The following is a 19,628-nucleotide window of genomic DNA, read 5'->3' on the forward strand; positions in this document are numbered from 1 at the left end:
CACTGTAAGGTTGAGGTCATGTGATCAGGTCCTGCTCCGTCTCCTGTGTCTTCTGATGTTCAGCGCTCATCCTGCACTACACTGAGGGGGCTGAACATGAAAGCACGGGGCTCCTCTCCCTCTCTGAGCTCCTAGAGGTGCTGTGGGCCCCGCCATTTGTCCGGGTAAGCCCTGTGCCGATGCCGGCCCCGTGTGTGTGCACCGTTGGGCCAAATCCCCATAGATTTCAATGAAGCACATCATAAGGCTGTGTTCACAAACTCTACAAACAGCGGTCATACCACTGTGAACTGACGTTTTTTGACACAACTTACTTTCGTGATCATTAATTCCGGCCATAGGTAGCGTTAAATAACGGCCGTTCATGGTGGAACAGCCGTTGATTGTACAGCATGTGAACATAACCTCAGAATGAAAAAACTGTATTTTTTATCCATTTTACAGCCGTATTTGCTTAGCTATGCATACTCTGTATATCTCCTTTCTATAGATTATATGCTCCATGCAGGAATACCTGGAACATTATTCCAGTTCCTAAACCACATGACACGAATTGTCCAGTCAGTAGATAAAGGGTTAATTAGAGTCCAGCTATGTTCTGACCCCTTGTTGTCTGACACCCGGGGTCGGGTTACAATGAGTTAACCTTACTGTGAAGCAGGAATGCCTATGTTGATATTCTGATCTGCCCGGAGAATATATTACACCCCCAATATATGTTACAGCTGTTCAATGTCCAGTCAGTGGCTGGCATAGATAGTATGTGTTGCCTGGTTACTAAACCCCGTCTATAATGCACAGAGTGCTTCCATTTTGGAATGTATACAAGTAATCTAGTACTCTCCCAAAAAGCTACATGAATGTCTATGGAAATAATAATTGGGCTTATATAGTGTATATGGGTAAAAATTAGGCAATTATTACATTACCCACACCTAAATGGGCACTGTCACTTTAAAAATAACTATGACTCTGTCAGGGTCTGAGTGTATACTAGAACGCTAGAATGACATATCCCCATAGACTTATATTGAGGGTCAGTCGATTAGTTAAAGGGATAGTTCAGGGAAAGAAAAATTCTTTCAAATCAACTGTTGCCAAAAAGTGCCAGATATTTGTAATTTACTTCTATTAAAAAATCTAAATCCATCCAGTACTTATCAGCTGCCTTATGCCCTGCAGGAAGTGGTGTATTCTTTCCAGTCTGACACAGTGCTGTCTGCTGCCACCTCTGTCTGTCTCAGGAACTTTCTAGAGCAGTAGAAAAGCCCCAAAGAAAATCTCTCCAGACTTGAAGAATACACCACTTCTAGCATTTTTTTTGCTATAGTAGCCCTTTAATCGGGGTCTTGACCAACTGAAACTTTTGACTTGTCTCTACATGTACACCTAACAATATGCCTTGAGGGTATGTGCACACTGAGTAATTTTGACAGAAACTCCGTTGCGGAATTCTCAGCTCGCGCCCGCTCACGAACTGCGGCGGGCACGTGCATCTCCGCCCGTGTCATAGACTCCATTCTATGCATGGGGGGATTCCGCCTTCCGTCCAAAGAATGAACTTGATCATTCTTTGGACGGATGAAAGAATCCGCCCGTGCATAGAATGGACTCTATGACACGGGCGGAGATGCACGTGCCCGCCGCAGTCCGTGAGCGGGTGCGAGCTGAGAATTCCGCAACGGAGTTTCTGTCAAAATTACTCAGTGTGCACATACCCTTATAGTGAAACTGCCAACTAAGTAAGCTCCCCCCCCCAGGCCTATTGAAAATCATAAGTAAGTAAGACATGTGAGCAGAAAACCTGCAGCTTATAATAAGTGCATACACAGTCCAGCTCCACCATGATTTACCCTGTTGAAGCACTAACTTCCACTAACTTCCAAACACAGAAAAGTTTTAAAGTTTCCAATTCCACCAGCATGTAACCAATTCTTCAATCTTTATTGCTTCTCCACGACATATACAGGAGTCAATGCATTGTGACTGCTCCTGGTGATCTTATTCATGGTCATACTACCATTACACCTTGTGCTCCATATACAGGGTTAGTGATCACTTGTAGGGTAGTGATGTCTGATCATATAACAATAGCTGCATAGGAGATAGATAGATAGATAGATAGATAGATAGATAGATAGATAGGAGATAGATAGATAGATAATTAGATAGATAGATAGATAGATAGATAGAGATAATAGAGAGATAGATAGATAGATAGATAGATAGATAGATAGATAATAGATAGATAGATAGATAGAGATAATAGAGAGATAGATAGATAATAGATAGATAGATAGATAGATAGATAGATAGATAGATAGAGATAATAGATAGATAGATAGATAGATAGATAGATAGATATAATAGAGAGATAGATAGATAGATAGATAGATAGATAGATAGGAGATAGATAGATAGATAGGAGATAGATAGATAGATAGATAATAGATAGATAGATAGATAGATAGATAGAGATAATAGATAGATCGATAGATAGATAGATAGATAGATAGATAGATAGATAGATAGATAGATAGATAGATAGATAGAGATAATAGATAAATAGATAGAGAGATAATAGATAGATAGATAGGAGATAGATAGATAGATAGATAGATAGATAGATAGAATAAATAAAAGCTGGATTGAAAGCTAGATAATGAGATATATGATAGATAGATGATATACAAACAGAAGAGAGAGAGAAGATGGATAGATGTTGTCAGTATGAAATGAACCATGAGAACGGTCTGTATATAGCAGCTCCGGGCTCAGGGACAGAGCGGCATTTTTATGTCTACAGAGATTTCTGGCATAGGACAGGAGTGGAAAATAATATGCCCATGGAAAAGAAGAAAATGTTTTCTCTAGCGGCCGGTTACTCACTGCAGAAAATTGTGTAAATCCGACTGCAGTTTGAACTAAAGAACAAACTGAATATGTGTCAGACATGAGAGCCTCCATGGCGTATGGTTCTGGCAGAGCAGGGTGCCAGCTGTGGTTAACACATTACATACTGGACATCTTCATTACTGTAATCTGTGATCGGATTTGTCTGATTTGACAAAATAATTGTTATTGAAATCAGATATTCATTAATTAAAGTGTTACTTAAAGAGGAACTCCATAGAAAAAAAATTTGTTATTAAATCTACTGGTACCGGAGAAATGTTTTCTTTTTTTAAATCAATTTGTTTCAGAAAGTTCTACAGATTTGTAATTTACTTCTGTCTAAAAATCTCAAATCTTCCAGTACTTATCAGCTGATGTATGTCCTGCAGGAAGCAGTGAATTCTTTCCAGTCTGACACAAGACGCTCTGCTGCCACCTCTGTCCATGTCAGGAACTGTCCAGAGCAAGGGAGGTTTTCTATGGGGATTTGCAACTCTCTGGACAGTTCCTGACATGGACAGAGGTGGCAGCAGAGAGCAATGTGTAGGACATACAGCAGCTGAGAAGTACTGGAAGACTTGATATTCCTAAATAGAAGCAATTTACAAATCTGAATATCTTTCTGACACCTGTTGATTTGAAAGAAAATAATTTTCACCGCAGTTCGCTTTCAATAAATAATGAATGTTACCTTAAATGTCCCCAAGAGGGAGCTCTTACTCTATAAGCATATAATGTTATATATTCAAACAATAAAATGTTGTTTATATTTGTATATTTATATATTTAGTTTTACATATACTGTATGTATGTGAGTATATATATATATATATATATATATATATATATATATATATATATATGTGTGTGTGTGTGTGTGTGTGTCATAGGTATAAAAACAAAAGACATGACTTTGTTTCTTTTTCTTCTAGGATGAGGTGAAGCTGCCATCCAAACTTAGCATCAGCAAATCTTTAAAGGACTCTGAAAAGCAGGAGGTTGAGGAAGATGGTCAGGAGAAGGAGAACAAAGAAAATGAGGAAGAACAAATCCAACTGTCTTCTGACGAGGAGGTAGAAGTAGAGGAGACCATTGAAGAGTCCAGAGCTGAGAAGATCAAGAGAAGTGGAATGAGAAGAGTGGATGACATAAAGAAAGCTTTCTCCAAGGAAAAGATGGAAAAGACCAAGGTCAGAACCAAAGAGAATTTGGAAAAGACCAGACAAAATCTAGAGAAGACCAGACACAACATTGAGAAGAAGATGACCAAGCTTGGAACCAAGATAGTGACGAATGAAAGGCGGGAGAAGATGAAGACCTCCAGGGACAAGTTCAAAAAGTCCTTCACTCCTGACCACCCAGTCTATGCCCGCTCCAAAACAGCCGTCTACAAGGTTCCTCCATTCACCTTCTACGTCAAGAAGATCCGAGAGGGAGAAGTGGAAGTTCAGGCCACAGAAATGGTGGAAGTCGGACCGGAGGGTGAAGAAGAAGAAGAGGCCACCGATCTGCTGAGAGGGGAGAGCCCTGACCCCAACGCCCTTCTTCAGATCACAGAGGACAGTGATGCCGTCTTGGCTGAGAGAAGCGACAGCGATTAGGAAGGGCCCGGAGATCGGTGGCCCCTTCCACTTGGACAGATCAGTTTATAACCTTCCTCACATTTCAGATCCATTTTTCTTCCTCTTTTTTTCATATTCACACATATCTTTCTTTAACTTTTTTTGCAGCTCTTTACACGAATATATATGTAATCACCTTTATATTAGGCCGGCCGCACTTTCAGGATGCTATACAAGTATATATATATATATATGAATATATGTATAAACGCAGCACAGCCGTCTCTCCTGATAACTCATTCTGCTAGCACACTGGTCGACTTTACTTCGGAAAGATGAAGACTGGGCCTTTACTGTCCATGCAATGTTCATTAAAGCAGTGCACTAATGCAGAAGTGTCTCCAAGCATCTCTTTCTGTCTTAAAGGGACACTAAACCTTTGTCAGCTTTAAGAGCTTCAGCAAAAAGTCTGGCAGAGAGAACAACTTGGGGTGGGATTTAGCTAAACCTAGTCTTATTGCACTAGCAGTGGTGAAAGATTTCTCTTTATAGAGTCATAGCACCTTAGGCCCCACCCATTTGTCGCTTTATATGAACTAGCACTGGAAGAGGGAGGAGTAAAGTGAGCAGAAAAAAGATGGATGACTCAAAGTTTAACTCGGTTTCCAATTACGCAACATACAGTGAATAGGATGAGATTATGGCATTGCCAGTATTATATTTGTGACTTTTTTTATTGATTAGCTAGTGTCCCTTTAAGAAGATATTATAACAGCATCATTGAGGAATCACTGCTGTGGGCCAATGGGTTCACGAATGACCAAGTCTGTGTTAGTAGATATCAATATAGTGGTATGAGTAAGGTTTGCTTCCTTGTTCCTATGGTTAATATGGGCTTAGGAAGCTGATATGTGTATTAAAGGGGTTATCCAGCGCTACAAAAACATGGCCACTTTTCCCCCTCTCTTGTCTCCAGTTCAGGTGTGGTTTGCAATTAAGCTCCATTTACTTCAATGGAACTGAGTTTTAAACCCCACCCAATCTAGAGACAAGAGAGGGGGAAAAGTGGCCATGTTTTTGTAGCGTTGGATAACCCCTTTAAGGTATGATAGGCGAGGTCTCAGTGCAATTTCTTATTGTAGGTCAGGTATGTTGTTAGAGTTGAAGGAAAGTAAGTCTCTGAGCCATTGTATGGAAGTTACATATATGTTACTATATCTATAACATGTATTGATAAGGTTCAGAAGAAAAATAGGGTGGTTTTGATGCCTTAAAAATAACAGGCAATGCATGGCTCTATGATCCGGGGAGTAGCAGAAAATGCTATAAGGCTATCTTTGATATAGATGTGACAGTCAGTGGGCCCAGATACCAGCTTGAATACTTTAACTGGTTCCTTCTACAGGCAGTATTTATATATAGTATGGAATAGCAGTGGTAGAAAGGGGGCGCTCTCTTGTTTCAATCATGTGGTTAAGTGTAGATAAGACCTTATTTATAAAATTAAAGGGAACCTGTGACATTGAAAATGCTGTCTTAGCAGAAGACATCATGTTATAGAGCAGGAGGAGCTGAACAGATTGATATAAAGGTTTTATGGAAAATTATTAGGATAACTTGTCATTTATTCATGTAAATCTAGGACCGCCCACTTGACTGCTTAGCTTAACATGACTGCTTACTTGAATAAAACATATATTTGCCTATAAAGCTATATATCAATCTGCTCAGCTCCTCTTGCTCTATAACATGCTGCCTGCAGATAGGATTGCATCTTCAATTTAATAAATTCCCTTTAAATCATCATTTGTGGCCTAAAATGTAGATTTATCATCATTTAATTCCTGGGGAAAGTGTTTTCGATCTTATTGTAATGGAAATACTATAGAGTACTTGCAGGTGCATTGGGGTCTTTGAGAACAGGGGCTTCAGTTCTGTACTGAATCATCTTACCAACCATTAGTGGTTTAAAACTATTTAGGGTTTTCTTCTCTATAAGCAACAGAACATAAGCAAACATGGCATGGATTAACCCAAGATCCCAATCCTCATCTCTCCTACAAGGGATGGGAAGGTTTACAGGCAGTTTAGTGGTTCTTCATGTCACCTTGGCTGAAGAGTGGTATGAATGGGCACTAGGAGGAAGAGGTTTTTGCTTAAAGGGAACCTGTCACCAAGACAATGCTATCTAATCTATCACCATCATGTTATAGAGCAGAAGGAGCTGAACAGATTGATATATATCTTTGTAGGAAGAGATTTAGTACAACTTGTTACATGTTGATCAAAATCCTTGCTCATCTGTGGTAAGGAGTCCAGTAGGCGGTGACACTCAATGGACTGGACTCTTTAGCCTGAAAACATCAGTGATTTCTATCCAAATATTACAAGTTACACTGAATCTTTTCCCATAAAGATATATATCAATCCGCTCAGCTCCTCCTGCTCTATAATATGATGGTGATAGTTTAGGTAGCATTTTCATGGTAACAGGTTCCCTTTAATGCATAACTGCAGCGAGAAGTTGTCCATTGGGTGACAAGGCCAAAGTGGGATCCCTGACTAATCCATATCAAATTGACAATTATAGAACATATTTACCCAGATGGGCGTGTTCCCACAAGCTCAGTGTTTGCCTGGTGCTGGCGCCGGCCCTGATACTGGTTAATAGTATAACTACTACTTAGCTAGTTGTAGTGGCTGAGTTACTCTCAGATATCACAGAATGGGAGCACTTCAGCTGTTGCAGGATTACAACTCCCAGCATGCACACTCTGCAAGTTCTAGAACTTGCTGAGAGTTATAATTGTGTAACAGCCGGGGGAGTTGTATATCCTTGCTCCAGTTGTCTGTAACTCTTTAGGCTTTACGTGATCACATGTAAAATAAGTTGCTTTATGACTTGTGTATATATTTCCCTCCTTTTCTACCACGGGGTTCAGCATGGCACTGTGCATTTGGGATATACTTGTCTGGATATGGGCTGCACTTGACAGATTGCCTGGTTTTGCTTTCAGAAGAGAAAAGTTACATAGGGAGGGATGCAAGATTTATCAAAATGATGAGGATGGAACGAGAATGAGAGTGTTTACCCATCTTGTTGAGAATATAATGCAGTTCATCCAATAAAATATCTTTTAACAGAAATGTACCCGGCTACAGCTCTTTTTTTATGCAATAAGACCGAATGCATCTGATAAAACGCAGTATTCAGCCATTCAGGAGAAAACATAGAAATCCTTTCTGCAACCACTAGGGGGAGCTCACTGCATGCTGATTTATTATTGTGCAAAGTCTTCACAATCAGCTAGAACTGTATGGTTGTATGAAGGGAAAGTGCAGGGTTGGATCTCTGTATTAGATAACAATCCCTATGAGGAAGTCTCTACCTATTTGAAATTCATAATTGGAAATTATAGGTACGCTGTCTTACCATAGAGCAAGGGTGTCAAACTGTGCTCATCCAGCTGTTACAAAACTACAATTCCCATCATGCCTAGACAGCCTGAGTTTGACACCTGTGCCATAGACCAAAGGTAAGAAAACCTTGGACCTCCAGCTGTTGCAAAACTACAATTCCCATCATGCCTGGACAGCCAAAGCTTTAGCCACAGAGGTGGTGGCAGCAGAGAGCACTGTGTCAGACTAAAAAGAATACACCACTTCCTGCAGGACATACAGCAGCTGATAAGTACTGGAAGACTTGAGATTTTTAATTAGAATTTACAGCAGATTTTTTGTCACCTAAGTATTCATTTTACCTAATATTAAAACATTCTAAAGACCAAATGTTCTTATTTTATTATGTTCTGATACAAAAAAAACTATAGAATTCATGTGTACTTTATTTTTCCCATGACTTCTGTAAAGGAGGCTTCAAGCAACATCCCTCCCCCTCACATCCTTATTTCTCAAGTTCCTGGTCTAAATGCTTAGACATTGTGTATATTAGGGAAGACAAAGAGGTGCAGAACTCCCTTCAAGGAGCTGTACTACTTTCTTAAGTCCGAGAGATGGAACTATTGTAAAGGCGGTTTTACGAGCGTCTCTCAGCAGATGGCAGTGGGTCTGGGGCAGGAATATCTCGGAGCTGCCAGCTGTTTTACATATTTTTCCTCTTGCTCATATACCGTTGACTAAACACAAGCTGTGTTTAGACTGAACAGACAAAGCAGATTTCCCTTTAGGATTACATAAAGCACAATGGGATAAGTTCAGGCTTATTTAACACTAGTGAAAAAGTAACAACCATCTATTATTTAAGGATATGTTTATATAATACACACCACATGGACAGAATCTAGTGCAGGGACACAGTGGCAACCACACCAGGTATGCCTTATAACTTTCATCCTGCCTTAGTCCCCCTTCACACGTCCGGAAAAACCACCCGGATTTCCTATCAGGAAATCCGGACGGATTTCCGGACGCATAGACTTTCATTGGACACGGACACCCTTCCGGAATTTTCCGGAAGGGTGTCCGTTCCGGAAAATAGGACCGTATTTTTTAGAACCGGTCCTATTTTCGTCCGTAAATCCGGCCCGGACGCCCCCATAGGAGTCTATGGGAGCGCCCGGGCCCCGGACGCTTGTAATGTATGTTATGTCTGTGAATGGCCCCCTTCCCCGTGTCCCACCACCCCCACCCATGTACCCGGAAGTGTTGGTGCATTATACATTACCTGATCCGTGTCGCGCATGTCCTCCACCTTGTGCCAAGCGTCATCTTCGGCCGGCCGAATCGCTGCCGCCATCCCCCTCTGCCGCGTCATAACTGTGCTCAGCCACGATTGGCTGAGCACAGTTATACTCAGCCAATCGCGGCTGAGCAGCTGATGACGCGGCCGCATCATCAGCCGTGATTGGCTGAGCACAGTTATGCTCAGCCAATCGCAGCTGAGCATTGGATGACGCTGCAGAGGGCGGCCGGCATTCGGGACAGTCGGAGCTGTTCGCCGTCCGTCTGAAGAAGACATCACTGACTGAAGATCAGGCACGTGACAGGTAAGTATAGCGCACCACACTTTCGGGTACACGGGTGGGGGTGGTGGGACACGGGGAAGGGGGCCATTCACAGACATAACATACATTACAAAGTTGTATAAGTTGTACAATTTTTGGTCTGGATTTGTTTATTTGTCATTGGTCCTTTTTTTCAAGCTTTTCCTTGTGGTAAAACCATTATTTCACTGGTTTTAACCTCAAGTGCCTATAACACTGTTTAAAACAAAGATAATTAAAGGAGAACTCCAGCAAAAAAAATCTTTCAAATCAACTGGTGCCAGAGAGTGCCAGAGATTTGTAATTTACTTCTATTAAAAAATGTCCAGTCTTCCAGTACTTATCAGCTGCTGTATGTTGTTTAAGAAGTGGTGTATTCTTCCCAGTTTGGAGAGCAGGAGAGGTTTTCTATGGGGATTTGCTACTGCTATGGACAGTATCTGACATGGACAGAGGTGGCAACAGAGAGCACTGTGTCAGACTAAAAATAATACATCACTTCCTGCAGAACATACAGCAGATGATAAGTACTGGAAGACTGGAGATTTTTTTTTTAAAAGTAAATTACAAATCTCTGGACACCAATTAATTTAAAGGATTTTTTTCCACTGGAGTACCCCTTTAAGGATGTCATATTCTTTAAATATTCATTACAATGTCTCTGCCTTAGATTAGGAAGTCATGCAGATGCATATTAACAAAGGACTTACTTCCAGATGACAGCTAAAGGAGCTTCTTTTCCAGAGAAACATTTTTTATGGTCAGCTCCAGGGCCATATTACCAGCTGCTGCTGCCCTAGGCACTACACCTGCAGACGCTTCATCTTCACTCACCAATTACCATCATGATTTTCTAGTTTCTGAACATCATATTGATATTTGATCAGTCTTAGGTCTCGTTCCCACATTTACTGTACGTCACCACATGCAGCAGATGCCAGACCCTCATGCGGTAACCAATAGGCGTATGGCCAATAATCCTGGTACCATCACATGACTACTGGGCAAGAAATGGGAGCCTAGTTTCGGCCACATGCATTTCTCTACATGTAGAAACATTGTGGAATGTAGAATCGTGTTTTTTATGTTTTTTAACTGCTTGAAATGTAAACAAATTTCCCCAATGAATCAATGATTAGAGCCGTCTGCATATTGTCTGAGGGAATTCTCACCACAGGATTGGTAGGTAATAGGCGTCAAATTTAACACAGCCATACCAGACCTGACCAATACCACCATACTGTGACTGGATAACACCGACACACCAGACCTGACCAATACCGCCATACTGTGACTGGATAACACCGCCATACCAGACCTGACCAATACCTCTATACTGTGACTGGATAACTCCACCACAACCGACCAGAACAATACCACCATACTGTGACTGGATAACACCGACACACCAGACCTGACCAATACCTCCATGCTGTGACTGGATAACACCACTATACCAGACCTGACTAATACCACCATACTGTGACTGGATAACACCGACACACCAGACCTGACCAATACCGCCATACTGTGACTGGATTACACCGCCATACCAGACCTGACCAATACCTCCATGCTGTGACTGGATAACCCCGCCACACCAGACCTGACCAATACCACCATACTGTGACTGGGTAACACTGCCATACCAGACCTGACCAATACCGCCATACTGTGACTGTATAACTCCACCACAACAGACCAGAACAATACCACCATACTGTGACTGGATAACACCGCCACACCAGACCTGACCAATACCGCCATACTGTGACTGGGTAACACCGCCATACCAGATTTGACCAATACCGCCATACTGTGACTGTATAACTCCACGACAACAGACCAGAACAATACCACCATACTGTGACTGGATAACACCATCATATCAGACCTGACCAATACAATCATACTGTGACTGGATAGCACCGCCATACCAGACCTGACCAATACCGCCATACGGTGACTGGATAACACTGCCATACCAGACCTGACCAATACCGCCATACTGTGACTGGATAACACTGCCATACCAGACCTGACCAATACCACCATACTGTGACTGGATAACACCGCCACACCAGACCTGACAAATACCGCCATACTGTGACTGGGTAACACCGCCATACCAGACCTGACCAATACCACCATACTGTGACTGGATAACACCGCCACACCAGACCTGACAAATACCGCCATACTGTGACTGGGTAACACCGCCATACCAGACCTGACCAATACCGCCATACTATGACTGGATAACACTGCCATACCAGACCTGACCAATACCACCATACTGTGACTGGATAACACCGCCACAGCAGACCTGACAAATACCACCATACTGTGACTGGGTAACACTGCCATACCAGACCTGACAAATACCGCCATACTGTGACTAGATAACACCGCCACACCAGACCTGAAGAATAGTGCCATACTGTGACTGGATAACGTTACCATACCAGACCTGACCAATACAACCATACTGTGACTGGATAACACATCACACCAGTCCAGATCAATACTGCCATACTGTGACTGGATAACACCAACAAACCTGACCAATACCACCATACCCTCAAAAAGACAGCAGATTTAGTGGCATGTCTGAACAGGAGGTGGGAAACAAAAAAATAAAAATAAAAACAAGAAAAAAAGTTGTTTCCTTCCCCCTGCTCCTGGTGCTGCCCCCCTGCAAGGTGCTGCCCTAGGGCTCCGGACCACGGGTTCCTAGTGCTAAATACGGCCCTGGTCAGCTCATATATTATGAAAATCCTTTCATGTCATTTATGTTTGTATGAATTCTTGAACCTATCAGTATAGTGTAAACTATTCTCAGCAACATAATCTGTCCGCTCCAGACACATGATCGACTCTCAATATATCATGCAAGGGTATGAAACCTTAACATTTTCCCATATGTATCCCACACAATCATATATTCAAACTTTAACCTGTTGGTGTATAGTTGTTTCTTTATTGCTATGGCATCAAAGAGGGGAGTACTATATAAGATATATTAGGCTTCAGCGTTACTTGTAGCAGTGACAACAGGAGACCCACTGGAGGCTGGAGGAAGGATCGCTGCAGCTGGGATTGCAGCTAAAAAGAAATCACCACCCTCTGCTCCGCTGGTAGAAAATAAAAACAGCAGCATCACAGCAAAGAAGGGGTTACACTAAGCAGAGCTTTGATGTTCACAAATCGCAGGCCCAGGCTGCTCTCTCTCTCTCTCTCGCTCGCTGTAAGGGCCCTATTACACAGGACGATTATCGTGCGGAAAATCATTATATCAATCAAATTCAAACGATAATCGTCGGGTGTAATTGCAGGCATGGCAGTGGGACAGATGGGGAGCAGAGAGGACCAAGATTACACCAGACGTCCGGCAGACCTCCAGCAGCAGCAGCGGGTGGATGAGGAAGGGGACCAAGATGGTGCCGGAGATCCACGGACCTCCCAGCGGGCATGGCGGCGAACGGGGAGCAGATGCACGGCGGTGGGCGGCCTGGAAAGCGCTGCTCTGGCACCGGCTTATCCCTCCAAAACCAAAAGGTTCGGGCAGTAAAAATCAATTAGGCCAAATTTCCTTCTGTCTGTTAAGAGAATTTTCTAGCCTCCGACTCAGTAACATAGTGCAAAGGGTTGTAAAGTACGATACACACTAGTATATTTTATATATGGTTACTCTCATTATTTTAATTTTATTCTGAGAAACAACTATTCATTTCCAACATTATCCTAAAGTATTGGCAGACAAAGAGAACTAGCTGCCCGGATACAAGGTCCTGAATAGACAAGGTCCATAATAAACAACTTGTTTTCCATTCACCTAAAGGGTACAAACCCACTTGCCGGATCTGCAGCGAGTCTCCATGCTGCGTTTTTGCAGCGAGACTCGCTGCAGATCCCAGCCAGTGGCGGTCTTTGGCACCAAGCACACCAAGCGATCGCTTGGGGCCCCCAACATCCAGGGGGGCCCCCACGCCCCGCTCTTGTGCTCAAGACCGCTGGACAGGGCTGCTGCCCCGCTCGCTGCTGCCATCTGAACTGTAACTATGAGCACTTGTAATGAGCGCTCATAGTTACATGCAGCAGCACTGACAGGGCGGGAGACATTGGCTCCCTTCCTGTCAGTCACTCTTCATGACGCTCCCCCAGTTAAACAGACCCCTGTGTGCTCCCCCTCCCATATAGTATATAACACAATAAAACAAACACTTATACTCACCTGGGTCCGGGCGTCTCCTCTTCTCTTCACTCTTGTGGCTGCAGGAAGGGTTTTCCCTGCGGTCACAAGTGGCAGCTTTTTCCTTGTGGTGCCGGAGTGCGGCCTTTTGTGACCGCAGGGAAAACCCTTCCTGCGGCCACAAGAGTGAAGAGAAGAGGAGACACCCGGACCCAGGTGAGTATAAGTGTTTGTTTTATTGTGTTATATACTATATGGGAGGGGGAGCACACAGGGGTCTATTTAACTGGGGGAGCGCACATCGGGGGTCTATATAAATGGGGGGAGCACACAGGGGGGCTTTATAACAGAGGGAACACACAGGGGGGCTATAGACTACAGGGGCTTCACAGAGAGGTCTATATACTACTGGGGGCAACACACAGCGGTCTATTGTTTTGGAATGCGTGTCGAGGGGGGGGCCCCAGACATAACTTCGCTTGGGGCCCCAGAAATGCCAAGACCGCCCCTGATCCCAGCCCTATACTTTCATTAGCAGAGAAACTCGCAGCAGGGATGTACATCCCTGCTGCGATTTTGTCTGCAGCCCTCCCCATTAACCCCCTAGCCACCGGACATTATACATTACCGGGTCCCCGTTCCTGCTTGCTTCGGGGCTCCCGGTGTCTTCACGACCCGCCCGGCCAATCAGTGCGCTGCGGCAGGGCATCGCACTGATTGGCCGGGCAGAACGTGCCAGGAGCCGCCAAAGCAAGCAGGAGCGGGGACCTGGTAATGTATATCCTGCCCGCCCCCCCTGCAGCCCCGATCGCCCCCGGCCGCATGATCGCCCCCTGCCCCCCCCGGCCGCATGATCGCCCCCCGCACCCCCCGGCCGCATGATCGCCCCCCGCAGCCCCCGGACGCACGATCGCCCCCCACAGCCCGTGCGGCCGGGGGGTGCGGGGGGCGATCATGCGGCCGGGGTCTGGGGGCGATCAGGGCTGCAGGGGGCTGCGATCCTGCGGCCGGGGGGTTCAGGGGGCGATCATGCGGCCAGGGGGTGCGGGGGCAGGGCGGCCCGTGAAGACACCGGGAGCCCCGAAGCAAGCAGGAACGGGGACCCGGTAATGTATAATGTCCGGCGGCTAGGGGGTTAATGGGGAGGGCTGCAGACAAAATCGCAGCAGGGATGTACATCCCTGCTGCGAGTTTCTCTGCTAATGAAAGTATAGGGCCGGGATCTGCAGCGAGTCTCGCTGCAAAAACGCAGCATGGAGACTCGCTGCAGATCCGGCAAGTGGGTTTGAACCCTAAGGGTACGTTCACACCTACCGGATCTGCAGCGGATTTCACTCTGCGAATTAGCAGTGAAATCCGCTGCGGTTCGAGTACTGTGAATTTGAATGGGTCCGGCCCCTTTAACCCCTGCGCCACCGGCCGCCCCGAGCATAGATTACCAGCTCGGTGCCGCGGCTGTGTGAAGCTCCCGGCTCCCTTCACTCCTCTTCAGCCAATCAGTGCACGGCAAGCCGCGGCACCGAGCTGGTAATATATGCTCGGGGCGGCAGGCGGTGCGGGCGGACGGGGGGCCGGGGCTGCAGGAGGGCAAGCTTTCGGCCTGCAGCGCAGGGGTTAAAGGGGCCAATCCCATACACGCAGCGGATCCGCTGCGTGTATGGGACCCATTCAAATTCACAGTACTGGATCCGCAGCAGATTTCGCTGCTAACTCGCAGCGTCAAATCCGCTGCGGATCCGGTAGGTGTGAACGTACCCTAAAGGAGTCTGTAATGTGGACAATGTGAATATATCTGGTGTGTAGGGGAAGGGTTGGCCACTAGGTGTCTCACTTCTCTGCAGTCTGCTGTTCACTGCCTTTGTTTGGGAGATTCTGTCTCTAGTAACAGACAGACACGTATGGAATATAAGATATGAGGGTGAGGATTAGCTACTGCTATGGCTATGGACACTGTTTTCTACCTATCTGCTGACATTGCAGCTTGCAGTGCATGATTAACCCTTTCTCCCTACACATGTCATCTATTGGACCGTACTGCAAATCTTCCTCCAGCACAGCACCGGCCTGTTCGGTCCAGCAGCCCTATGTCATGGCATAGCAGTAAGGACTAAGGGGGAAATTTATCATTATTTTACGTATGTCTTTTGTTTCAATATATTGCGACTTTTTTTTACAAGGGTGCAAAAATAGGCACAAAGCCACTGCAGTCCTGACCACACTTCCATCATAACAATAAAGGCATGTACATTGTGAAACTAATTTATAATGGTATGTGCGCCATTTTGATAACCTTGCCATGTGGAAAAGATGCTCTTACGACCAGAGGCATAATATACACACAAACATATTTAGAACTACTGTGTGCTAGAACTTCTGTTTGTATGACATGACTGTGAGAACCTCTGTGTATGTATGTGTGTGTGTGTGTCTGTGACATCACTGCGAGTGTTGTTGTTGTTGTTGTGACAGCTCAGCCAGAGATGGTATAGTAGTAACGCCAGTGCTAGTCCTGCACAAAGCTATGGTGGTAGCTCCTGCTTCGTGATGTGGCTGGCCGTACTCCCTGGAAATGGTTGGAGACTTGCCGGGTTGTGATGGGTCCCTTGGGCTCTTGTCACGGTCGTCCTGAGTGGCAATTGACCCACCCGGACTATCGGTACCGCCACCCGCATAAAGGGGAGAAATAACCCAAGGTGTGCGGCTATTGTGTATAGGTGCTGGTGCAGAGAAAAGGATGGCTGAGTCCCAGTTATAGAAAAATAGAATAGCTTTACTGTACAGTCTCTTAATAGTACAATACACTTTGATAGCAAATAGATAAATCTTTACATGGACTGTAGTGCTTGAACTCGTTAATGCTGAGGAGATGCTTGGGGAAGCAGAGTAGAATGGAGGTAGCTGTAGCGGTGCTTGAAGAGTTTAACATAGAGTAGAGTAGCGTAGAGGAGTAGCAATGTACTCTGCCGGAAACTGTTAAGAATACTGTAGTGAGAAGATTACTTGTATCTGTGTATAGACTTCAGTCTGACCGCCTTCTGCCCTACAGTGTTGAGTGACTCGTCCTCTTAGGGTGATACAAGCCCCAGCCTTGGTTACCTGGGTGAGGCTAAGTTCCCGGGGGCGTCACAGTTACCTGCACTGCAAGATAGGATACGTAGACCTTCTGGTAGCTTTGTCCTATCCAGGCTAGTTCCTCTTTTGTATTAGGATACTGCCCTGCACTTTGTAGAGTGGTTCACGGCGTGGGCTAGGAATGTCCCAGACTCTCCTCTCTCTGTAGTGTTTATCACTGCATAGTAGATATAGTAGAAGTAGTAGTGGAACAAGCTGCCTCTAACTGCATGTGCATACACATATCTCTGACCAAATCACTAACTAGACTGCACTGAACTGACTTGTCCCGGACGAGGGTCCTGGCAGAGCCAGGCCCTGGCTTGGCTACAGCAGAGACGTCTGCTCTGTGTGTCCTTCTCCCACGACATTCTGGGTCCGATCTGACGCTACACCTCCTCCCACCAAGTAACTTCCTACAGGGGATGTGCTATCTACCCTGTGAGTGGTGGAAAGGACTGTGTGCAAAAGAAAAAGAAGAAGGGATAGTCTGAGAAGTAAAGAGAATCTCCTATAGGCTAGCAAAAGCACATGGCACATACAAAACAGTAACCCATTCCTAACTTCAGCTGTGCAACACATAAGAGCATGCATATACAAAATACTGACATCTAGTGGCAAAACTTTAAAGTGCACTTCATCACCACTTAACCTGGAAAAAGAGGCTTTTGCGACAGGTGTACAGGAGAAACACGAAACACCCGTGGTGGGACACCACACGAGAACCTCTGTGTGACATCACTGCGAGAACCTCTGTGTGACATCACTGCGAGAGCCTCTGTGTGTGACATCACTGAAAATACCTATGTGTGACATCACTGCGAGAGCCTCTGTGTGACATCACTGCGAGAACCTGTGTGTGACATCACTGCGAGAACCTCTGTGTGACATCACTGCGAGAACCTGTGTGTGTGACATCCCTTCAAGAACCTGTGTGTGACATCACAGCGAGAACCTCTGTATGTGACATCACTGCAAGAACCTCTGTGTGACATCACTGCGAGAACCTCTGTGTGTGACATCACTGATAGAACCTCTGTCTGTGACATCACTGAGAGAACCCCTGTGTGTAACATCACTGCGAGAACCTCTGTATGTGACATCACTGCGAGAACCTCTGTATGTGACATCACTGCGAGAAACTCTGTGTGACATCATTGCGAGAACCTCTGTGTGTGACATCACTGATAGAACCTCTGTCTGTGACATCACTGCGATAACCTGTGTGTGATATCACTGCGAGAACCTCTGTATGTGACATCACTGCGAGAACCTCTGTATGTGACATCACTGCGAGAACCTCTGTGTGACATCACTGCGAGAAACTCTGCGTGACATCATTGCGAGAACCTCTGTGTGTGACATCACTGATAGAACCTCTGTCTGTGACATCACTGCGATAACCTGTGTGTGATATCACTGCGAGAACCTCTGTATGTGACATCACTGCGATAACCTCTGTGTGACATCACTGCGAGAACCTCTGTGTGACATCACTGCGGGAACCTCTGTGTGACATCACTACGAGAACCTGTGTGTGACATCACTGCGAGAACCTCTGTGTGTGACATCACTGCGAGAACCTGTGTGTGTGACATCCCTTCAAGAACCTGTGTGTGACATCACAGCGAGAACCTCTGTATGTAACATCACTGCGAGAAACTCTGTGTGACATCACTGCGAGAACCCCTGTGTGTAACATCACTGCGAGAACCTCTGTGTGTGACATCACTGCAAGAACCTGTGTGTGACATCACTGAGAACTTCTGTGTGTGACATCACTGATAGAACCTCTGTGTGACATCACTGAGAACTTCTGTGTGTGACATCACTGCGAGAACCTGTGTGTGACATCACTGATAGAACCTCTGTGTGCGACATCACTGAGAGAACTTCTGTGTGTGACATCACTGCGAGTACCTGTGAGTGACATCACTGAGAACTTCTGTGTGTGACATCACTGATAGAACCTCTGTGTGACATCACTGAGAACTTCTGTGTGAGACATCACTGCGAGAACCTGTGTGTGACATCACTGCGAGAACCTCTGTGTGCGACATCACTGTGAGAACCTCTGTGACATCACTGCGAGAACCTCTGTATGTGACATCACTGCGATAACCTGTGTGTGACATCACTGCGAGAACCTCTGTGTGACATCAGATAGAACCTTTGTGTGACATCACTGATAGAACCTCTGTGTGACATCACTGATAGAACCTCTGTATGTGACATCACTGATAGAACCTCTGTGTGACATCACTGATAGAACCTCTGTGTGACATCACTGAGAACTTCTGTGTGTGACATCACTGCGAGAACCTGTGTGTGACATCACTGCGAGAACCTCTGTGTGCGACATCACTGTGAGAACCTCTGTGACATCACTGCGAGAACCTCTGTATGTGACATTACTGCGATAACCTGTGTGTGACATCACTGCGAGAACCTGTGTGACATCACTGATAGAACCTTTGTGTGACATCACTGATAGAACCTCTGTGTGACATCACTGATAGAACCTCTGTATGTGACATCACTGATAGAACCTCTGTGTGACATCACTGATAGAACCTCTGTGTGACATCACTGATAGAACCTCTGTGTGACATCACTGATAGAACCTCTGTATGTGACATCACTGATAGAACCTCTGTGTGCGACATCACTGTGAGAACCTCTGTGACATCACTGCGAGAACCTCTGTATGTGACATCACTGCGATAACCTGTGTGTGACATCACTGCGAGAACCTGTGTGACATCACTGATAGAACCTTTGTGTGACATCACTGATAGAACCTCTGTGTGACATCACTGATAGAACCTCTGTATGTGACATCACTGATAGAACCTCTGTGTGACA

The 19,628-nt window shown here is 45.1% G+C and overlaps 1 protein-coding gene across 1 annotated transcript in view; it reads left to right on the forward strand.

Annotated features, from left to right (window-relative positions):
- Positions 1–7,604, forward strand: part of CAVIN1 (caveolae associated protein 1) — a 44,346-nt gene extending 36,742 nt beyond the window's left edge. The window contains exon 2 of the mRNA XM_069951663.1: positions 3,828–7,604. Within this exon, the coding sequence (XP_069807764.1) occupies positions 3,828–4,496 (669 nt within the window). The 3' untranslated portion in view covers positions 4,497–7,604. The remainder of the gene's footprint in view (positions 1–3,827) is intronic.
- Positions 7,605–19,628: the final 12,024 nt, after the last annotated feature.

This window comes from Dendropsophus ebraccatus, chromosome 14 (assembly GCF_027789765.1).
Source record: "Dendropsophus ebraccatus isolate aDenEbr1 chromosome 14, aDenEbr1.pat, whole genome shotgun sequence".
In the NCBI taxonomy this organism is placed as follows: domain Eukaryota; kingdom Metazoa; phylum Chordata; class Amphibia; order Anura; family Hylidae; genus Dendropsophus; species Dendropsophus ebraccatus.